The sequence below is a fragment of the Cetorhinus maximus genome, chromosome 2 (assembly GCF_964194155.1).
Source record: "Cetorhinus maximus chromosome 2, sCetMax3.hap1.1, whole genome shotgun sequence".
NCBI classification, from domain to species: Eukaryota; Metazoa; Chordata; class Chondrichthyes; order Lamniformes; family Cetorhinidae; genus Cetorhinus; species Cetorhinus maximus.
This window is the reverse complement of record NC_135880.1, coordinates 227356875-227378730: the sequence shown is the minus strand read 5'-3', so window position 1 is coordinate 227378730 and position 21856 is coordinate 227356875. Positions and strand designations below refer to the sequence as shown.

The 21856-nt window shown below is 45.4% G+C and overlaps 1 protein-coding gene and 1 long non-coding RNA gene across 3 annotated transcripts in view; one reads left to right on the top strand and one right to left on the bottom strand.

The window, feature by feature from the left end:
- Positions 1-21856, bottom strand: part of LOC144671623 (uncharacterized) — a 1108978-nt gene that overhangs the window by 401883 nt on the left and 685239 nt on the right. The window lies entirely within an intron of this gene.
- layna (layilin a) lies at positions 855-21339 on the top strand. Of its 2 annotated transcripts, XM_078533387.1 has the most exons (7): positions 855-1262; positions 7365-7662; positions 10478-10635; positions 15282-15344; positions 17667-17741; positions 18997-19099; positions 19768-21339. In XM_078533387.1, exons 1-7 carry the CDS (start codon positions 1148-1150, stop codon positions 20096-20098), a joined length of 1143 nt encoding a protein of 380 aa, XP_078389513.1. In that variant the 5' UTR covers positions 855-1147; the 3' UTR covers positions 20099-21339. The 2 variants fall into 2 exon arrangements, with proteins under 2 accessions (XP_078389513.1, XP_078389521.1); XM_078533395.1 differs by lacking the exon at positions 17667-17741.

The window sequence follows — 21856 nt, the reverse complement described above, 5'->3', positions numbered from 1 at the left end:
GAGAGAAACATGATGGATTGAGATGGAGGTTGAAATCACTGAGGATGAGAAATTATTTGGTGCAAAGGCTGGGCTGAGAAAACAGTGAAGATAATCTCAGTGGGAAAATGATGATCATACCTGGGAGAGTGGTGGAGATCAATGTTGGTAGCACATTCCAGATCACAACAATTTGCTGCAGCAAAACATTCTCCTCACCTCTCCTCATTCCTTGCCCATTATTGTAAATCTCTGCCCTCTGATCACAGTATCTCCCTGTCTATATCCAAACCCTTTGTAAATCCCTAAACCATCACTCCCATTCTCAATTACTGGCTCAATCTTAACATGGTTCAGTTGGTTAGCTCAGTAACACGTGTGTGTAATATTACTTTGTAAAAGTTTAATGAGTTCCCACCAAATAACATTGTTATTTAAAGCAGATGCTAATTTTCATTGTAAAATCTAATATTAAACTAGCAAAGTATTGATATATGGACACTCAACATTTTCATGCACTAACACTTATTGAGGGGCTATGCAGCAATATCATTCAATATTATTCTTTGGCTGATTTTGTTTTTTAATCCTGTTTTTGAAGGTTTGCTTCTCTCCTCCTTTATCCAGGTTTTTACACATTTGACCCTCTAGAATTTAACAGGTTTAATATTTGGAGACTGCATTTTTTGTTACTTTCGAATTGTTTTTGGTTAATTGGTTTATTGATCAGACTCTCTCTGCTCTCTCTCTCTCTCTCTCTCCGATGGTTAAAAAGTGCTGATGTTCAGGAACAGCTGGCTTCCTGCAGTTCCACTGCACCAGAGAAAGAGGAATAGTCAGGGGGTGGGGGGAACAGAAAGATAGTGAGTGAGAGAGAGAGAGACAGAGAGGAGGTGGGAGAAACAGAGAAAGAGACGGAGGGAGACACACAGTAAGAGAGACAAAACGAGTGGCAGAAAGAGTGGGGAAGAGACAGAGAGAGAGAGAGAAAAACACACAGTGAGAGAAGAAAGAGAGAGAGAGAGAGAGACAGAGAGTGAAAAAGACCGAGTGACAGGGTTGTCCCTCCAGCCTGTCGGTCCTGCAGCTTCCTGGCCGGATTAACTGTGCTTTCCTGGTGGAGACGGAATGCAGAGCCCGGGAAGTAGGGGTTGTGACGGCCGCTGAGATGCTTCCTGTCCCCGGGTTTGGGGGCCGATGTTCTGGGGACATGGAGCCCAAGACAATCCTGATGCTGATGGCGATCTGCCTGTCCTCCGCTATCGGCTCCACGCTCCTGAGCGGTGAGTTCAGAGAATCAAACAACACTACACAGCAGATTCATTCTGTCTTTCCTCTGGGACCCGAGGGTGGGTGGATTATTCAGGGGGGCTGTTGGAGTGGAGCTGAGTCAATAGTCAGGCCAAAGTTTGCGGATCTCTGGTATCTGAGTTTCTGCAGGGGATGGAGGTTCTGCTCCGTTTCCTTCTCTCTGGGCGGCTACACTTTATCAAATAGACACTGTTAAAAAACAAAACTTCTAAAGTTTCTATTTGCCGTTAGACTCAGATCCTTAAAATGTTAAAAAAGAAAAAATGATTTAAAAAAAGACACAAACTCAGTTTTTACATTGCTAGCCTTTTTTTTCTAAATTGCGATATTGGGGATGAGAGGGAGGCAAATGGGGATTGGGGAAAGCACCAGTTTACAGAATATTACGGAGCCCAATTTCCGTCAGCCTTCGCTCCCATTCATCTGGTGCTGGTCAAGGAGAGTGAAAGCAGGGGCTGTCCCTCGCCCTCGCCCTCGCCCTCGCCGAAACAACCCCAGCATTGTTAAGAATGTTGGAAGATGTCAATAGACTGACTTTCACTGTACTTATTGCTAACTCCACCTATCTACTAACCAGCGTTGAATGGGCTATAGTAATAATAAATAAAACCAGAAAATGCTGGAAAAACTCAGCAGGTCTGGCAGCATCTGTGGAGAGAGAGAAACAGAGTTAATGTTTCGAGTCTGTATCACTTCTTCATGAGCTAAAGAAGGGATAAAGGGGCTAAAATGGTTAAATTGTGAGGGCAGGTTGCTTGGACTAGGCTTGTAATCTCTTCAGTACAGAAGCGATCATATTGAGGTGTTTAAGATGATTAAAGGATTGGATAGAGTCCATAGAGAGAAACAATTTCCTCTTGGGGGGTGGGGGGATGGATGGGAGAGTCCAGAACAAGAGGGCGCAAGGTTACAATTGGAGCCAGGCCCTGCAGGGGTGATGTCAGGAAGCACTTCTTCACACAAAGGGGAGTGGAATCCTGGAACTGCCTCTGGCAAATCTTTTAAGTCTGGTGGTCAATTGAAAATGTCAAAACTGATATTGACATTTTTTGATGAGCAACGGTATTAAGGAGACATATTAAGCACATGGACCTGATGGTTTTCATCTCAAGGTTTTAAAATAAGTAACTGTGGAAATTGCAGATGCTTCATCCATAATCTTACAAAGCTCTCCTGATTCAGAAAGTGTTTTAGATTAAATTACAAATATAACTAGTCCATTATTTAAGAAAGGTGAGAGAGAAACCAGGAAATTATCAATTTGATAGCCTAACATCTGTTGTGTGCAACATTTGGAATCTATAATTAAGGACAGACTAACCGAGCACTTTGAGAAATTTGAGCTGATTAGCAAGAACCAACATGGATTTGTAGAGTCAGTCATGTCCAATGTAGTTAAGTGGCTTTGTTGAGGAGGTAACTAAGGTCGTACATGGAGAAAGTCTAATGGGTATAGTTTATATGGACTTTCAGAAGGCATCTGATAAAGTTCCACATAAAAGGCTGTTAGCTAAAACTCATAGAATTGAAGGCAAATTGAAAGTTAAACATATTTTCTCCAAACTTCATCTGTTAGCTAAGTTCACTTTCTCCAAACACTGTCCATCGGATGTCCAGCACTCATCATTTTTGATCTGAATTTAGAGTTTCTTTGTGAAGAATGAAGGACGAGAGCATTCAGATTTAATCATCATCATCAGATAATTTTCAATGGTTTCACTCCTCACTGGCAGTCTCAATGCCAGACTGTTATCCCTGGTTATAGGGTCTGATCCCTGTGTGATATTGGACCAACCCCTGGTTGTGGGGTTGGATTGCACCCCTGATTTTGTGAGCAAATTTTATGGTACAGATTGAATTCACATTAAATTAAGTTAATTTTTTAAAAAAATCCTATTTAGCAAAATGACACTGCTGTTAATATTCAGAATGGGCAGGATGCCCCAGAATTTGGGTATAATTGAATGAGATGAATTTCTGACAGGTTTTGACATCTCCATATCTCTCTGTTAATATGAGAAAATCAATTGAGTGACTGACCACAAACCTCAGCAGAAAGAAGTCAGGAGCCAACTCTTTGTAGAGTTTTATCTGAAGAAGCATTCATTCAATCCCATCACTGACTTTGAGACAATCCAACTTCAGCACATTTTAAATTATGATTTTCTTTGGTTAAATTTTAGAGCATTTTGAGGAACGATATTGAGCTCAAGAAAGCAGCACTGTTCCTTTGAAATATAAATTCTTCACTGATTGAATTTTCATTAAGTTATCAGTTTTCCTTTCTTTCTCCCCATTTCCTCTCATCTCTATTTCATGTGTGACACCCAGATGGTGAGGGTCAGATGGCTACTTGGCTATGGTGGGCACCACAGTCAGGCACAATCTCATCCCCACCCAACACCCACACACTTGGGATCACTGGATGGTTGAGTCGGAGAGGAGATGGAGTCTCACCCACACATCATTCCAGGAAATCGAGAAGAGTGAGAAACAAAGGACAAAATGGAAAAACTTTGATACATGTCTGAATGAAAGATCAATTAATGAAGAATGAATTAATATAAAATACAGATGTTCAGATGTGGTTCCTGAGCTCAATATTGCTCATGCATTTGGTCTGGAAATGTACCAGACAAAAACACATTTTAAATTGTGGTAGAAGCAGATTGTGTCAGAAAGCAAAATTATATTTAACAAACCTGATAAAGTTTGTTGAGGAGGTGAATGAGGAAATGCAGTGGATGTGGTGTATTGGGACTTCCAGAAGTTTATGGCAAGATAGCATACAGGAGTCCATTGGAGAAGGTTGATGGATATGGAATTGAGGGAGGGAAGAAAATTGGATAAAGGTGGATTAGAAGGAATAAAACAGAGAGTTGGGGTTAACTGCAATTCCTCAGAGCAATTGAGAGTGAGTAGTGGTGCCCCACAAGGTTGTGTTCTCTGACTGCTTCTGTTCACTGTGATACTGGGCTAGGGGCAGTGTTGAAATTTACAGATGATACCAAAATATTCATTCTGAGACCTAGAGGGCACTGCCAGGAAATATTGATAAAACGGTGGATTGGGTAAAATGGGCCAAATGGTATTCAATATCAGTAAATATGAGAAGGTAATTTTGATCAAAATGAAATAAGTTGGGGAGAGCTGGGAATGTGGAAGGGCGGAGGGATTGGGAGTTCAGTTTTATAAACCATTGAACACAACCCCTCAAGTGTATTTTAAAAAAATGGAATCTTGGTTTTATAGGGAGGTACAGAAAATATAAGGGAGATAGTGATGTAGTGGACTACTATGAGTCACTGGGCTAGTAATCCAGTAGCTCAGGTTTTGGTGTGGGGACATGTGTTCAAATCCCACCATGGTAACTGGTGGAATTTAAATTAAATTAATAAATCTGGAATATAAAGGTAGTCTCAGTAATGGTGACCATGAAACTATCATCGATGATCGCAAAAACCCATCTGGTTCACTAATACAGTTTAGAGAAGGAAATTTGCCATCCTTAACTGGTCTGGATCCACAGCAATGTGGTTGACTCTTAACTACCCTCTGAAATGGCCTAGTAAGCCACTCAGTTCAAGGGCAATTAGGGATGGGCAACAAATGCTGGGCCTAGCCAGTGACGCCCACATCCTATGAAAGAATAAAGAAAAAAAATATGAGGATGAATTTATGTAAAAAAAACTGAGAAGGATTGCAGTTGGAGGACTATGGGCAGTTTTGGGAGGATATTGAAGCTTCACAGAGGGTCAGGGCAGAGTAACCAGATTACTGTCTGGTATGAGGAAATAGAAAAACAAGAAGGATTTTTTTTGACTATAATAGCGAGATTATGGAGTGATTTGTTAGAGATATTTAAAATTCTGAAAGGTTAGGAAAGGTTAGATAGAAACAGAGTGTTCCAGTGACCAAGGGGGTCAGGAACAAGGGGCCATTAAAAGATGATTTGTAAGATTCTGGGGAATTCACATTAACATGTAAGAAAAGGGAACCTTGGTGGTTAAACCAAAGGGAGATAAAGGATTGATGGAAACAGAGTAGGTACATGAGGTTTAAATGATTAGGATGCTGCCTGTGTGGAGATGGACACTGATCAGTTGGACCAATGACTCTTCTCGAATGTAATGACGGTATTGTGTACCTGAATTACAAAACAATCCAATTCTCTCTGCAGCCTGTGAGCAAACAAAGCTTTAATGGGATAAACAGAATGTACTGTTTTATCTCGGTATTACCTTCACGCTGTACTATAGAGACCCGAGAAAGATGTTCATAGGACAGGATTTTACCTTCATCGGGCGGGTGCGGCGGGCGGGACCAGGAGCGGCTACAAAACGGACCACCGCACGCGATCAGGCCCCGACCGCTGACTTGCCAATTAACAGCCAGCGTGAAAGGCTCAGCGCTGCCGGGGTGGGGGGCGGGAGGAGGACAAGCGCGAAAGTCTGTGCAAACACAGGGGAGCGCATGCTGACAGCTCGCTGAGGGCACAGAGCTGCCAAACAGAGCTAGAGATTTGGGCAAAGGAAAATAAAGATTTAACAAATTATATAAACATGTCCCCACGTGTGACTCAGTCACATGAAGAGGGATATGTTTAAAATGAAGTGGAAAAATTATTTTGATTTTTTACATACTGTTGGAAACCTCACCCCGCCCGTGGATGAGGTTTCGTAAAAAATGCAAAGGCCGCCTGGCCTGTTCACCTGCCCGACAACTGAACAGTTGAGTGGGCAGCAAAAAATACAACTTAATTAATCGCTTAAGGGCCTTTAGAGCCGTTTAATTGTTGGCAGACTCTCACATGCACCCGCCAACTGAAAGATCGCGAGAGTACGCGATGACCTCGGGACACAGGCCTGCGTGATTTAACACCCAATCCGGTTGGGCGCACGCCCGCCCGACAAAGGTAAAATCCTGCCCATAGACTTTCAAAATGTAACTAAAGATTTTGCTGCAATTAAGATGGTGACTGCAATACAAGTGTTTCCCTATAAGTGGCACTGCAAACCATCATTCCATGAAATAACCTATTATGCCACTTGCAGGGAATGACTGGTACTGCATCCATACAAAAAATATCCCGTTAAAGAGTGAGCTTTACTCTGTATCTAACCCCGTGCTGTACCTGTCCTGGAAGTGTTTGATGGGGACAGTGTAGAGGGAGCTTTACTCTGTATCTAACCCCGTGCTGTACCTGTCCTGGGAGTGTTTGATGGGGACAGTGTAGAGGGAGCTTTACTCTTTAACTAACCCCGTGCTGTACCTGTCCTGGGAGTGTTTGACGGGGACAGTGTAGAGGGAGCTTTACTCTGTATCTAACCCCGTGCTGTACCTGTCCTGGGAGTGTTTGATGGGAACAGTGTAGAGGGAGCTTTACTCTGTATCTAACCCCGTGCTGTACCTGTCCTGGGAGTGTTTGATGGGGACAGTGTAAAGGGAGCTTTACTCTGTATCTAACCCATGCTGTACCTGTCCTGGGAGTGTTTGATGCGGACAGTGTAGAGGGAGATTTACTCTGTATCTAACCCCATGCTGTACCTGTCCTGGGAGTGCGTGTGATGCACTCTTTGGCCAGCCTCCCACCTTCCATCCTCTGTAAACTTGAGCTTATCCAAAACTCTGCTGCCCATGTCTTAACTTGCACCAAATTTACCCATCACGCCCTGTGCAAATTTACCCATCACGCCCTGTGCTCACTGATCTGCACTGGCTCCTAGACTGTCAATGACTTGATTTTTAAGTTCTCGACCTTGTTTCCAAATGCCTCCATGGCCTTGCCCCAGCCTATCTCAGTAACATCCTGCATCCCACAAACCCCTGAGATCTCTGTGTTTCTGAAATTCTGACACTCAAATAAAAGAAAATACTGCGGATGCTGTAAATCTGAAATAAAAGCAGAAAATGCTGGGAAAACTCTAGGTCTGGCAGCATCTGTGGAGAGAGAAACTGAACTAACGTTTCAAGTCCAAGCTTTTCCAGCAAACTCTGGCCTGTTTCACACCCCGATTTTAATCACTCCACCATTGATTGCCGTGCTTTCATCGCTTCTGTCCATCTAATCACAGGTCAGAACGTATGTCGCAGAGGGGTCGAGCGGCCATGTTACAAAATCGCCTATTTCCAAGATGTGTCACGCAGGTTAATGTTCGAGGAAGCACGGATTGCATGTCAGAGTGACGGGGGGAACCTCCTGAGCATTGAGACGGCAAACGAGCAACGGTTCATCGAGAGGTTGATCCAAGGCTTGTCAGCGGGCGATGGCGATTTCTGGATCGGACTCTGGCGGACAGAGCGTGGGAACGTGAGCTCAGCAGATTGTTCTGGCCTGTATCAGTGGCTCGATGGCAGTGACTCCAGGTTTAGGTATGTAGCCAAGACCTGGCCAGGATAGACTCTGCTGCTCAGGCGAGTTGCTGGTGTAGTGACAATATCATTGGACTAAAGGTTCAGACTAATGTTCCAGCAGCTTGGGTTCAAATCCCACCATGGTATCTGGTGAAATTTAAATTAACGAAATCTAGAATATCATTATCTGGTCCTCTAATGCCTTTTAAAAAAAATCTGCCCTCCTTACCCAGTCTGGCCTCTATGTGACTCCAGACCCACAGCAAGGTGGTTGACCCACTGCCCTCTGCCCTCTGAAATGGCCTAGCAAGACATTCAGTTCAAGGGCAATTAGGGATGGGCAACGAATGTTGGCCTTGCCAGTGATGTCCACATCCCAAGAAAGAATGAAAAGAAAGCTGTTGAGTGCAGCGTACTCTCCCTCACTGCTTCAGCCCCCAGTTGAGGTCTGACTGGATTCCACAATCATATCTTATTGTTCTGCATTCATTCTCGAGATGTGAGCATCACTGAGAAAGCCGTCATTCATTACCCACCCCTGTTTGCTCTGAAAAGGTGCCAGTTCTCACAGACCCTGAAATTCACTTCGTTTTCTGGGTTTTTTCTGCTCATTGACTCCATCCTTGGATAGTTGACAAGGACGAACCTAAACAATTCCAAGTTGCACATCAGGAAACTAAACAACACAAAACAAATCCCAATCCAGGCCTAACAGAATCAGGAATCTTTCCACCAGGGATTAGCAGCCGGGAGCAAGGAGGGGTTAGAATCTCCTCAACAAAAACAGAAACAGAAATACCTGGAAAAACTCAGCAGGTCTGACAGCATCTGCAGAGGGGAACACAGTTGACGTTTCGAGTCCTCATGACCCTTCAACAGAACTAAGTAAAAATAGGAAAGGGGTGAAATGTAAGCTGCTTTAAGGGGGGTGTTGGGGGGGCGGCGTTGTTGGGACAAGCAGCCAGTGATAGGTGGAGATAACCAAAAGATGTCACAGACAAAAGAACAAAGAGGTGTTGAAGGTGGTGATATTATCTAAAGGAATGTGCTAATTAAGGGTAGAGAGCAGGACAGGCAAGGTACAGATAGCTCTAGTGGGGGTGGGGTGAAATAAGACTAAAAGGGCATAAAAGGTAGAGATAAACAATGGATGGAAATACGTTTAAAAATAATGGAAATAGGTGGGAAAAGAAAAATCTATATAAATTATTGGAAAAAACAAAAAGGAGGGGGAAGAAACGGAAAGGGGGTGGGGATGGAGGAGAGAGTTCAAGATCTAAAATTGTTGAACTCAATATTGAGTCCGGAAAATAGAATCTCCTCGATTGGAATTATGCAATACATGATATCAATCACAGGTTCATGTTGTTGCTGGTTACTGGGTTACCCGGTTACTGGGTTGACAGGTTTTGGATTGCTGGTTACCCGGTTACTGGGTTGCCAGGTGGTCCAGTTGCCAGGTTAGATAAAATAAACTGGTTGGCCTATTGAAAAATTATTATGGTGGCAGTTGCCAAATTGTGATGACAATACAAATGAAACAAGTAATCATAATTCATAACATAGTTATAGACAATTATTAAAATAAAAATAAAGTATAAAATAATAAAAGGATTGCTCAATTATGATCATTTCAGACTACAAATAATTACAATACATTGCAAAATTGCAAGGTTTACTGCACTCTGCACTTTGTATTAAAGTCCGTAGATTATATGTTATCAGGTTGAGTTAATTAAATTCTCAATTATTTCCATACTATTTATGAGTTTTATAAAGTAGGGGATTGGGCTGCCTCCTAGTCTATTCATTCTATATCTTACTTGCAGAGTGGTGTCTTTTCTCCTTAATTCCATGGTCCATTTATTTTGGTGTGATTGTGGCAAGAGACAGTGGCAATGGGAGGTGGGATTTGAGAGTTTTCTAGCAAAATCCAAACAGTTTTTTCTGCCTTTCAACAAGGGAACACATATTCAGTCATCTAATTGTGTCAGAGTAGCTTTGGTACATGTTACCTGGGATCAGTTTCAGTGGTCATTTCTGAATGCTTTTGAGCTTGTTCACATGCTCGTTAGTAAGTCCAGCATTCCAAACAAGCTCTGTGTATTCAGCAATGGGTCTGAGGTAACTGTTAAATACGGTGAATAGGTCAGTTTGGGATACGTTGTGATGCTTGAGAAGTCATAGAATGTGAAGTCTTCCATTTGCTCTCTTACGCATTTCGCACGCTTAGTAATCCCATCTGAGATCAACTTTGAATGTAGATTCCTAAATAGTTTAATGTAGGCTTGCTGCACAATCTCAACATTGTCTAAGTTGATGAGGGGGAATCAGGAGGGTTGTGCATGAAACACAATTCCTTGGAGTTACATTTTTGGGGGCTCAGCCTCATATGATTCACTGTTGCCCATTCCTCAACAATGTTATTGCCCCTTGTATGTGAGATGTGTCACCTTGACTACGACACTTTGAGGATCAGCTTATCCACATATTTATATTGATGAATAGGCGCGGTGATATCAATACTGGCATCGTTTACGATGGCCAAAAATATACTAGGGCCTAATTTGATTCCCTGTGGTACCCCAGCGAGTAGCATTATTCAACTGGAAGTACTCAAAGTACTGGGTTATCCAGTTACTGCGTTACTGAGTTACCAAATTAGCAGGTTGCTGGAAGCCACATTGCCGGGTTGTTAGGTTACCAGGTTGTCAGGGTGCTAGTTGCCTGGTTACTGGGCTAGCGGGCTGCTGAGTTGCCTGGTTACTGGGTTATCTGGTTACTGGATTACTCAATTGCCAGGTTGTCACAGTTTGTTTCCTCTCTCTTTCAGAAACTGGTATGTGGATGAGCCGTCGTGTGGTAGCGAAGTGTGTGTCGTGATGTATCACCAACCCTCTGCCTCCTCAGGAATGGGGGGTCCGTATCTTTATCAATGGAACGATGACCGATGCAACATGAAGAACAACTTCATCTGCAAGTACACTCCAGGTAAACCCTCCACACTGATTGATTCAGGCTGGGGCCAACCTCTGACTTCAGTCCAGCCCGTCTCGAGTAAATGCCAGCAATCCCATGGAAAATCTGACCTGGTTTAGCACAGCCCAGCTCAGCCTAGAAAGCGGGTAAGGTTGCCTGGAGAGTTTGGGGTGCTTGGGGGGGTGGGGAGGGCGGTGCTGATCACAGGGTGGGAAATGGGACTCGGAATCAGAATTACAGTGCAGAAGAGGCCATTCGGCCCATCGAGTCTGCACTGACACGTCAGAAACACCTGACCTACCTACCTAATCCCATTTACCAGCACTTGGCCCATAGCCTTGAATGTTATGATGTGCCAAGTGCTCATCCAGGTACTTTTTAAAGGATGTGAGGCAACCCGCCTCCACCACCCTCCCAGGCAGCGCATTCCAGACCGTCACCACCCTCTGGGTAAAAAAGTTTTTCCTCACATCCCCCCTAAACCTCCTGCCCCTCAACTTGAACTTACGTCCCCTTGTGACTGACCCTTCAACTAAGGGGAACAGCTGCTCCCTATCCACTCTGTCTATGCCCCTCATAATCTTGTACACCTTGATCAGGTCGCCCCTCAGTCTTCTCTGCTCCAACGAAAACAACCCAAGTCTATCCAACCTCTCTTCATAACTTAAATGTTTCATCCCAGGCAACATCCTGGTGAATCTCCTCTGCACCCCCTCCAGTGCAATCACATCCTTCCTATAATGTGGCGACCAGAACTGCACACAGTACTCCAGCTGTGGCCTCACTAAGGTTCTATACAACTCCAACATGACCTCCCTACTTTTGTAATCAATGCCCCGATTGATTAAGGCAAGTGTCCCGTATGCCTTTTTCACCACCCCACTAGCATGCCCCTCTGCCTTCAGAGATCTATGGACACATACGCCAAGATCCCTTTGTTTCTCAGAACTTCCTAGTGTCATGCCGTTCATTGAATACTTCCTTGTCAAATTACTCCTTCCAAAGTGTATCACCTCACACTTTTCAGGGTTAAATTCCATCTGCCACTTATCTGCCCATTTGACCATCCCATCTATATCTTCCTGTAGCCCAAGACACTCAACCTCACTGTTAACTACCTGGCCAGTCTTTGTGTCATCCGCAAACTTACTAATCCTACCCCCCACATAGTCATCTATGTCGTTTATATAAATGACGAATAATAGGGGACCGAGCACAGATCCCTGGACACTGGCTTCCAGTCACTAAAGCATCCATCTGTCATCACCCTCTGCTTTCTACAACTAAGCCAATTTTGAATCCACCTTATCAAATTATCCTATATCTCATGTGCATTTGCCTTCTTTATAAGTCTCCCATGTGGGACCTTGTCAAAGGCTTTGCTGAAATCCATATAAACTACATCAACTGCACCACCCTCATCTACCCACCAGGTCACCTCCTCAAAAAATTCAATCAAATTTGTTAGGCATGACCTCCCTCTGACAAAGCCATGTTGACTATCCCTGATCAAACCTTGCCTCTCCAAGTGGAGATAGATACTCTCCTTCAGAACTTTCTCCAATAGTTTCCCTACCACTGACGTGAGACTCACTGACCTGTAGTTCCCTGGCTTATCTCTACAACCCTTCTTAAATAGCGGAACCACATTAGCTGTTCTCTAGTCCTCTGGCACCTCCCCCGTGGCCAGAGAGGAATTAAAACTTTGGGTCAGAGCCCCTGTGATCTCCTCCCTTGCCTCCCTCAGCAGTCTGGGACACAAATCATCCAGACCTGGAGATTTGTCCACTTTTAAGCCTTGTCACTCCCTATATCACTTTGCTTAAGAACCTCGCAGTCTCTCTCCCCGAGTTTGCTACCTTCATCCTCATTCTCTTGGGTGAAGTATTCATTCAACACTCTAGCGATGTCCTCTGGCTCCACCCATAGATTGCCCCCTTGGTCCCTTATGGGCCCTACACTTTCCCTGGTTATCCTCTTCCCATTGATATACTTATAGAATATCTTGGGATTTTCCCTACTTTTACCAGCCAGAGTTTTCTCATATCCCCTCTTTGCTCTCCTAATTGTTTTCTTAAGCTCCACCCTACACTGTCTGTGCTCCACTAATGCCTCTGCTGATTTGCTTCCCTTGTACCTGCTAAAAGCCTCTCTTTTCCTTCTCATCGTAACCTGAATATCTCTGGTCATCCATGGTTCTCTGGGCTTGTTACTCCTTCCTATCACTCTAGAGGGAACATGTTGAGTCTGTACCCTCCCCATTTCCTTTTTGTACACCCCCCACTGCTCCTCTGTAGATTTCCCCACAAGTAACTGTTCCCAGTCTACCTTGGCCAGATCCTGCCTTATTTTACTAAAATCCACTCTCCCCCAATCCAGAACATTTTTTTGCAACTTGTCGACTTCTTTGTCCATAACAAACTTAAACTGTACAATGTTGTGGTCGCCATCACTAAAATGCTCCCCCACCACCACCTCAGCCACCTATCCGGCTTCTTTCCCCAGAATTAGGTCCAGCACTGCACCGTCCCTTGTTGGACCCTTTACATATTGACCTAAAAAGTTCTCCTGTACACATTTCAAGAAATCCACTCCATCCAAGCCCTTAACACTACGGCCAGAAGTTTTACCTTGATGGGTGGGCGGGCGGGCCCCACTGGCTCGGCGGCAGGCGGGCAGCCGAACTCCACCGCTGAAACGGGGCCCGCCGCCATTTTGAGTGGGTTGGCCAATTAAGGCCCCGCCCAGCGGCCTGCCCAACGGGGGGAGGGATTCCCCATCTGTCAAAGTGCGCATACGCGCGAAAGAGCGCACTGCTCCCTGAGACTAAGTGCTGTCTCAGGGAGATTACTGACAGAGTAAAAATCTTTAAAAATAGAAACATATTAAAATTATTAACATGTACCCCTCATGTGACAATGTCACACGACATGGGACATGTTAATAAGAAACACATAAACTTGATTGAAGTTTTTAAAAACGGACATGAAACCTCATTCCGCCAGTGGATGAGGTGTCATGGATTATCAGAAGCCCGATAGGGCTCCTGGCCTACCCACCAGCTTTAAGGTTGGACGGGCAGGGAATTTAACAAACCTCGATTGGCCATTGACAGGTCAGCGGACGGTCAGCTGATTTCGCTGTCCGCCCACCTTCCTCAATATTTAAATGGACTGGGATGACTTTGGGGGTTCCTCCCAACATCATCCCGCGTCATTTCCTGTCGGCGAGCAGGCCCTGCCCCCAAATCGCTGATGGGAAAATTCTGCCCTATGTCTATCCCAATTAATGTTGGGAAAGTTGAAATCACCAAATATAATTACCCTATTGTTATTGTTTTTACACACCTCCACAAATTGTGCACTTATTTGCTCCTCAATTTCCCGCTGACTATCTGGGGGTCTATAATAAACACCTAACAATGTGGCTGCCCCTTTTTTATTCCTAAGCTCCACCCACAAAGCTTCATTCGATGTCCCCTCCAAGATATCATCTCTCCTTAATGCAGTAACTGACTCCTTAACTAATAATGCAACACCTCCTCCTCTTTTACCCCCTCCCCTGTCTCGCCTGAAGATTCTATATCCCGGAATGTTGAGCTGCCAATCCTGCCCTTCCCTCTACCACATCTCAGTGATGGCTACTATATCACAATTCCACATGTCAATTCTCACCCTTAACTCATCCGTTTTACCTGTAATACTCCTGGCATTAAAGTGGATGCCACCCAGCCTTGCTTTACTCCCTTGAAGCTTATTGCAGCTGTACTCCCTCTGACTTGATTGTTTTACTGTATTATGATGTGTTCCTGTTCTGCTAACATTCTGTGTCCCCTCCCCCTGCCGAATTAGTTTAAACTCCTCCCAATAGCATTAGCAAACCCGCCTGCAAGGATGTTAGTCCCCTCTGGTTCAGATGTAGACCGTCCCGCTTGTGCAGGTCCCACCTTCCCCAGAAACGGTCCCAGTGATCCAGGAATCTAAAACCCTCCCTCCTGCACTAACTCTTAAGCCACGTATTCATCTGTGCTATTCTCCTATTTCTGAGCTCGCTAGCACGTGGCACTGGGAGTAATCCAGAGATTACAACCTCTCTGCACCTAATTCCCGCTTTGCACCAAATTGCCAATACCCATTCTGGCTGTGCCCCACTCAGGATGTGCTCTCTCTCCTGTTTGTGTGCAAGCACATTGTAGGGGACTCAGGGAAGGGAGTGGGGAAGAGAGGGCGGAGGGGTGGCTGGGGAAGAGGATGAAGTCAGTGGCTAGGGTTTAGGGTCTGGGGAATGAAACTTAGTAAAGGAGTTGAGTTTAAGAATGAGAGGAGATGGTGGGATGGGAGTGCTGGGGAAGGAAAATAGTTAAAGGAATTCAATTGCTATTTATTAGTTAACAACCTAAGTACCCATCTGGTTGTATAAAAGGGATAACAGGTGAGACTAGTTCATTCTGTGGAGAGTTTTATAACCTGGAATAAAACTCTATCTGAAGGAATCTGTTTTGGTTTTGGTCTTTATTTCCAAACAACTATTGGAGCTTAACAGGGGATGAGGGAGATTGGGAGGGAAGATTGTGGGAAAGAGGGTAGGGGCTGGCCAATGATGTCAGTTTATTCATACAGATGTTGATCTCTGACCGAGTCTTTCTGTTTTGCTCACAGTTCGAGGCTCCTTTACCCCGAGTTCAACACCCACTCCCACTGATGGGAACAGCTCAGATGTGGGTAAGAGGCGACACCTTCACTCTCTGCACTGAGGGAGGGTGTGGGGTTGCATGAACGGCAGGGGTTTGCGGGGAGAGCAGGAGGTGTGCAGGGGGTGTGGGGGCTGAGCTGTGCCACTGTGGGGGCAGCTAACACCACCAACAGGAGCAAACTTTCAACCCACAATTATGTGGAGTACAATTTGAAGATATTCTGGTTGATGGTGTTTTCGGTGTGAACGTTGTTTTCATTAAAATGAGGGAAACTTTCCTTTTCTAACACACAAAGGGGATTTTAACCCAGCCCGACCCAGGCAGTAAGTTAAAATTCAACTTACCATCTCCTTCTCCAAACTGTGCTGTGATGTCATAGAAAACGCACTGACAACTATAAATAATCTCTTTACCCTGAGTGTGGTGAGACTGTGGAACTCTCTACCACAGGGGGTGGCTAAGGTGAATAGTGCGGATGTATTTAAGGGGAAGCTGGATAAACACATGAGGGAGAACAAAATAGACAGATATGCTGATAAGGTGAGAGGAAATAGGGGTGTGAGGCAGCCCGTGTGGAGCTTAAACACGAACACAGACCTGTTTCTGTGCTGAAAATATTTTGTAAGTGTTCTCAGCCCAGCCACAATAACCTTCCTTCCATCATAAGGTCTGAAGTGGGGATGTTCGCTGATAATTGCACAATGTTCAGCACCATTCACGACTCCTCAGATACTGAAGCAGTCCATGTCCAAATGCAGCAAGACCTGGACAATATCCAGGCTTGGACTGACAAGTGGCAAGTAACATTCATGCCACACAAGTGCCAGGCAATGACCATCTCCAACAAGAGAGAATCCATCGCTCTTTGATGTTCAATGGAATTACCGTCATTGAATCCCCCACTATTGTGGGGGTACCATTGACCAGAAACTGAACTGGACTAGCCGTATAAATACTGTGGCTACAAGAGCAGGTCAGAGGCTGGGAATTCTGTGGCGAGAAACTCACATCCTGACTCTTCAAAGCCTGTCCACCACCTACAAGGCACAATTCAGGAGTATGATCGAATACTCTCCACTTGCTTGCATGAGTGCAGCTCAAGAAGCTCAACACCATCCAGGACAAAGCAGCCACTTGATTGGCACCACATCCACAAACATTCACTCCCTCCACCACCGAGGCACAGCAGCAGCAGTGTGTACCATCTACAAGATGCACTGTAGCAGCTTACCAAGGCTCTTTTGACAGCACCTTCCAAGCCCGCGACCTCTACCACCTAGAAGGACAACAGTAGCAGATAGATGGGAACACCATCGCCCGGAAGTTCCCCTCCAAGCCACACACAATCCTGACTTGGAAATATATCGGCCGTTCCTTCACTGTCGCTGGGTGAAAATCCTGGAACTCCCTCCCTAACAGCACTGTGGGTGTACCTACACCACATGGACTGCAGCAGTTCAAGAAGGCAGCTCACCACCACCTTCTCAAGGGCAATTAGGGATGGGCAATAAATGCTGGCAACTTTCACGTCCTAAGAACAAAAAAAATTGTTTTTCTGAGGAAGAATCTGTTGTTGCTGTTATTCAATCCTCAATATTTAAAATGCTAATTTCTAATTTCTGTGCTTCTGTTTGACGTCCACACTTGTTACAATGACTTTCCTGATCGAATTCCAGGAAAACACGTGACCAGGAGCGTACAGCTTTCCCATCAGGCACCATGTTTTCCCAGGATCAGGACACCCAAGGTGACAGAAACCTCAGCTGAGTGCCCTAGAGCCTTTGGCTAATCCTAACCCTAACCCTAACCGCCAGAGTTTTCCACTTCTGCCACTGTGATTGTTAAAGATTACTGATATTGGCAGTGATCTGATGCAGTTTTCAGGTTTCTATTAAGAATGGACAAAGTTTTTAGCAAACGACTGCAGTGAAGATTTAAAACACCACAGCACACCATTAACAATCAGGAAATTGGGATGAGAGGGGAAATCCTACCAAATGTTTACAAAGCGAATATCATGGAGTGAGGAAGGTTTGGGGGATATGGTGAGATATGGGTTGATGCTGGTCTATTACTTCCATGAACCTCCAAACCCTACAGTAAAACGTGGAGCATGAACAGCTTCTCATCTCCTCAATGTGGGAGAGTGATTTCTATACCAGAGTTCATGTGGCAGTCAGTGAACCATCAGTGTAACAGACACAGGGAGGGAATAAGAACAGCTCAGCAGGAGGTGGTGTGTACTTGAACAAAAGGCCTCCTGACCTCAGTACTGAGCCCAGGCTGCCCAGGGAGGGACAGATGGCAGAACGTGTTTGTTTTAAATCTCTTTCCATTGTGAATCTTCTAGATGGTTCCAGAGTCACTAATGTCACTTCTGTCGAGAGTGAGAAGGATTCAACTGAAATCATTGGCCAATCAGAAGGTAAATCTGGAAATATTGGCCAATGGCTGTTTATCTCAACATTATCTCAGTACACACAACGTAAAGCATTGAAGCACCAATCTATGTTCATGGAGCCACAACCAATGGTTTGTGTCGTTGTTCATTGGCAGGAGTGACCTGGGGTCACATGATGCTTGAGGTCATCTATCCAGCAATTCATTTTTAAACAATATTTTTATTAATAAAGTGTTTAATCTATCTCAGTGCTGACCCTAACTGCAGTACCGGGCCCCTCCTCTCCTGAAGGTGCTGACTCTCACTGGGGTATGGGGTCCCCTCCTCTCCTGAAGGTGCTGACTCTTACTGGGGTACAGGTCCCCCTCCTCTCCTGAAGGTGCTGACTCTCACTGGGGTACAGGTCCCCCTCCTCTCCTGAAGGTGCTGACTCTCACTGGGGTACAGGTCCCCCTCCTCTCCTGAAGGTGCTGACTCTCATTGGGGTACAGGTCCCCCTCCTCTCCTGAAGGTGCTGACTCTCACTGGGGTACAGGGTCCTCCTCCTCTCCTGAAGGTGCTGACTCTCACTGGGGTACAGGTCCCCTCCTCTCCTGAAGGTGCTGACTCTCACTGGGGTACAGGTCCCCCTCCTCTCCTGAAGGTGCTGACTCTCACTGGGGTACAGGTCCCCCTCCTCTCCTGAAGGTGCTGACTCTCACTGGGGTACAGGGTCCTCCTCCTCTCCTGAAGGTGCTGACTCTCACTGGGGTACAGGTCCCCCTCCTCTCCTGAAGGTGCTGACTCTCACTGGGGTACAGGTCCCCCTCCTCTCCTGAAGGTGCTGACTCTCACTGGGGTACAGGTCCCCCTCCTCTCCTGAAGGTGCTGACTCTCACTGGGGTACAGGTCCCCCTCCTCTCCTGAAGGTGCTGACTCTCACTGGGGTACAGGGTCCCCCTCCTCTCCTGAAGGTGCTGTTGGATATTGAGATTGTGGTGGATTTCACAACAGATCCAGATTCTGTTCTCTCCTGATGTCCACACCTGGAACAGGATTGTGATTAGGAGCAGGAATCTGGAATGGTTTTTTTCACATTAACCCAGAAACATTGAAGCCAGTTTTAATGACCTTTAGTGAGCTCTGCTGTAGTTCACCCCAGGCAAAATCAGCCAACTCGAACCTGACCCAAGATCAAACCACGGCTCCTCAGTTTTATCAGAATATTTTGCTGAATCTGTGGGAATCTGGTAGCGGACGGGAAATTTTCCTCTTGTAATTGGAGTTTCATTTCTTTCAGACAGCACCCTCAACATCCTCTACATCATCATCCCGACAATCCCACTGCTCATCCTCCTCCTGCTGTTTAGCACAGTCTTTTGTTTCCGTCTCTTTGTGAGAAGGTGAGTTAGAAAGCAGCAGATTTCCCCCACTGACCAATCACACCGATTCCCCCATTGACCGATCCCCCTCTGACCGATCCCCCACTGATTAATCCCTCACTGATCGATCTCCTACTGACCAATCCAAATCCCCCCACTGATCGATCTCCTGCTGACCAATCCCAAACCCCCCACTGATCGATCTCCCACTGACCAATCCCAGTCCCCGCCACTGATCGATCTCCTACTGGCCAATCCCAGTCCCCGCCACTGATCGATCTCCCACTGACCAATCCCAGTCCCCGCCACTGATCGATCTCCTACTGACCAATCCCAGTCCCCGCCACTGATCGATCTCCTACTGACCAATCCCAATCCGCCCACTGATCGATCTCCCATTGACCAATTCCGACCCCCCCACTGATTGATCTCCCACTGACCAATCCCAATCCCCCCCACTGTCCGATCCCACATCGTCCGATCCCCTACTGACAGTCAAGCCCATGTACAGTGACAGATCATTTCCTCTTATGAAGGTGCTGAATGACCACTCCCTCTTCTCCTCCCTCCCCCTCCCACTTTCCTCCCCTTCCCGCCTTCGCCCTCCCTCCGCCTCCAACCTCTCCTCCTGTCCCTGTATTTCTGCTGCTTTCATCAGGATTCCCATTAATGGAACTCTCTTTCTTCAGGAGGAAGGAGAGATGTGAACCAGTAGTGAAGGAGCACAACTTCTGGATGGAGCCCATCAGAAGCAATTCGCCAAACCTGGAGATTTACAATGTCATCAGGAAGCAATCAGAGGCTGATTTAGCTGGAACGCGTCCCCAAATAAAGAACATGTCTTTCCGAACGTCTCCTCCCAGCCAAGACCTGGATAATGTTTCCAGGGACTATGACAATGTTGGCGGCAACTGTTCCTCAAGTGGCTTTGTAACAAATGAGATTTATGAACCTTATAACCACCAAGTGACAAGGAGCAGAGAGTCCGGCTGGGTGGAAAATGAGATCTATGGTTACTAGAGCTGCAAAAACCAAGCTGTTTAATGTTTGATCAGCCATTGTGCCCTTTCTGCTGAGGGCTGCACCCCTCATTCTGGAGATGGAGGTTCAATTCCTGCATGCCAAGCTGATACATTTTTGCCTGGACAGAAGACTCCATTTTTCCTTTTGTTTCTGGTCAATAGTACATGGGAAAATCCAGCCAAGAGCAGGGCGTGTGAGCAGACACATCTGTAAATACTGAAACTATTAGTGAAGAATTGAACATTCCGATTTGTAAACCATTGGGACAGAACCAAGTCCCAGAAGAAAGCTCAGTGTGGGTTGGGAAGATGTGCTTCAGATGTTTTGCAGCCTTTTTCATGTCAAAGTCTAAAACCTTTTCTCACAGTTCCTGCTATTTGGCGAGCTGGAAGGGCAGCCTGCTCCAGGTATCTGTCCACAAACTGCCTGACACCAAAATGCAAACCGCAAAGAGCCGCAAAAGGCAGATTGCTGCAGACACTGTGCCAAGGATTATTCGGACTTTCTCCCTGGGTGTGGGATGGCTGCTTGTGAAATGCTATCTCATTAAACACCAGCCCTGACATTTAGGAATCTCTTCTCAGAACTGAGCTGAGAAAGGACTTCATTAACAGAAATGGGAGGAGCGTATTCAGCACATCGAGACTGCTCCAATTCAATTAGAAGCTGCTGATGTGTATCTCAACCCCATATCCTCGGACACCCTTCACCCAACAAAAAAACCCATCAATCTCAGTTTTGAACACTTCAATTCACTCGCGGTGTCCACAGCCATTTCTGGGAAAGAGTTCCAGGTTATTAAATCCAGGATTTGTATTAACGCTTTGGACAGTAGATTAAACATTAGCAGTGACTGTTAGAAAACTCAGGGTTGAGTTTTGGGATTATGAAGTTGATGGCTTTAAACATCTAGAATGTTCAATGGATTTTCCTCATCTCATTTTAGAAACGAATTCATATTTTTAAATTGCATAAATTATTTTTTGCACTGGGAATGAATTTCTGTGGGTTTTTCTATAATGATTTGGAGAGACTGGGCTGTGGGTCTGAGAATGTTACCAGTTTCTTAAAAACGTCAGTTTGTTCCACAGAGCAATGATGAAATGACAGCAGACTACAACAGCTTTTCAGCTCTCAAAAATCGTTTCTGTTGCTTTTGTAAATTTCCCACTTGGGCTTCTTGAAAATCACTATTCTCTCCAGAATCAGAAAATAGAAAATCATTATTGTCTCTAAAACTGCTTCTTTAGGACCTTATTAATTGGTCTAGTGTGCAGACCACTGGGCTATAAGATGCTCACTATGTGTTACTGGCCTGCATGATGCTCACTGTGTGTTACTGGCCTATATGATGCTCAGTGTGTGTGTTCTTGGCCTATATGATGCTCACTATGTGTTACTGACCTACATGATGCTCAGTGAGTGTTACTGGCCTATATGACCCTCAGTCTGTGTTACTGGCGTATATGACGCTCATTGTGTGTTACTGGCCTATATGATGCTCAGGGTGTGTGTGTTACTGGCCTGTATAATGCTCAGTGTGTGTTACTGGCCTATATGATTCTCAGTGTGTGTGTTACTGACCTATATGATGCTCAGTGTGTGTGTGCGTGTTACTGGTCTATATGGTGCTCAGTGTCCGTGTTACTGGCCTATATGATGCTCAGCGTGTGTGTTACTCGCCTATCTAATGCTCAGTGTGTGTGTTACTGGGCTAAATGATGCTCAGTATGTGTGTTACTGGGCTAAAAGATG

Bases quoted from the DNA above. Each gene is read 5' to 3' on its own strand.
- layna (XM_078533387.1), top strand. From the start codon at position 1,148: ATGCTTCCTGTCCCCGGGTTTGGGGGCCGATGTTCTGGGGACATGGAG. The intron at 1,263-7,364 runs GTGAGTTCAGAG...ATCTAATCACAG, and splicing joins CGGCTCCACGCTCCTGAGCG to GTCAGAACGTATGTCGCAGA. The intron at 7,663-10,477 runs GTATGTAGCCAA...TCTCTCTTTCAG, and splicing joins GGCAGTGACTCCAGGTTTAG to AAACTGGTATGTGGATGAGC.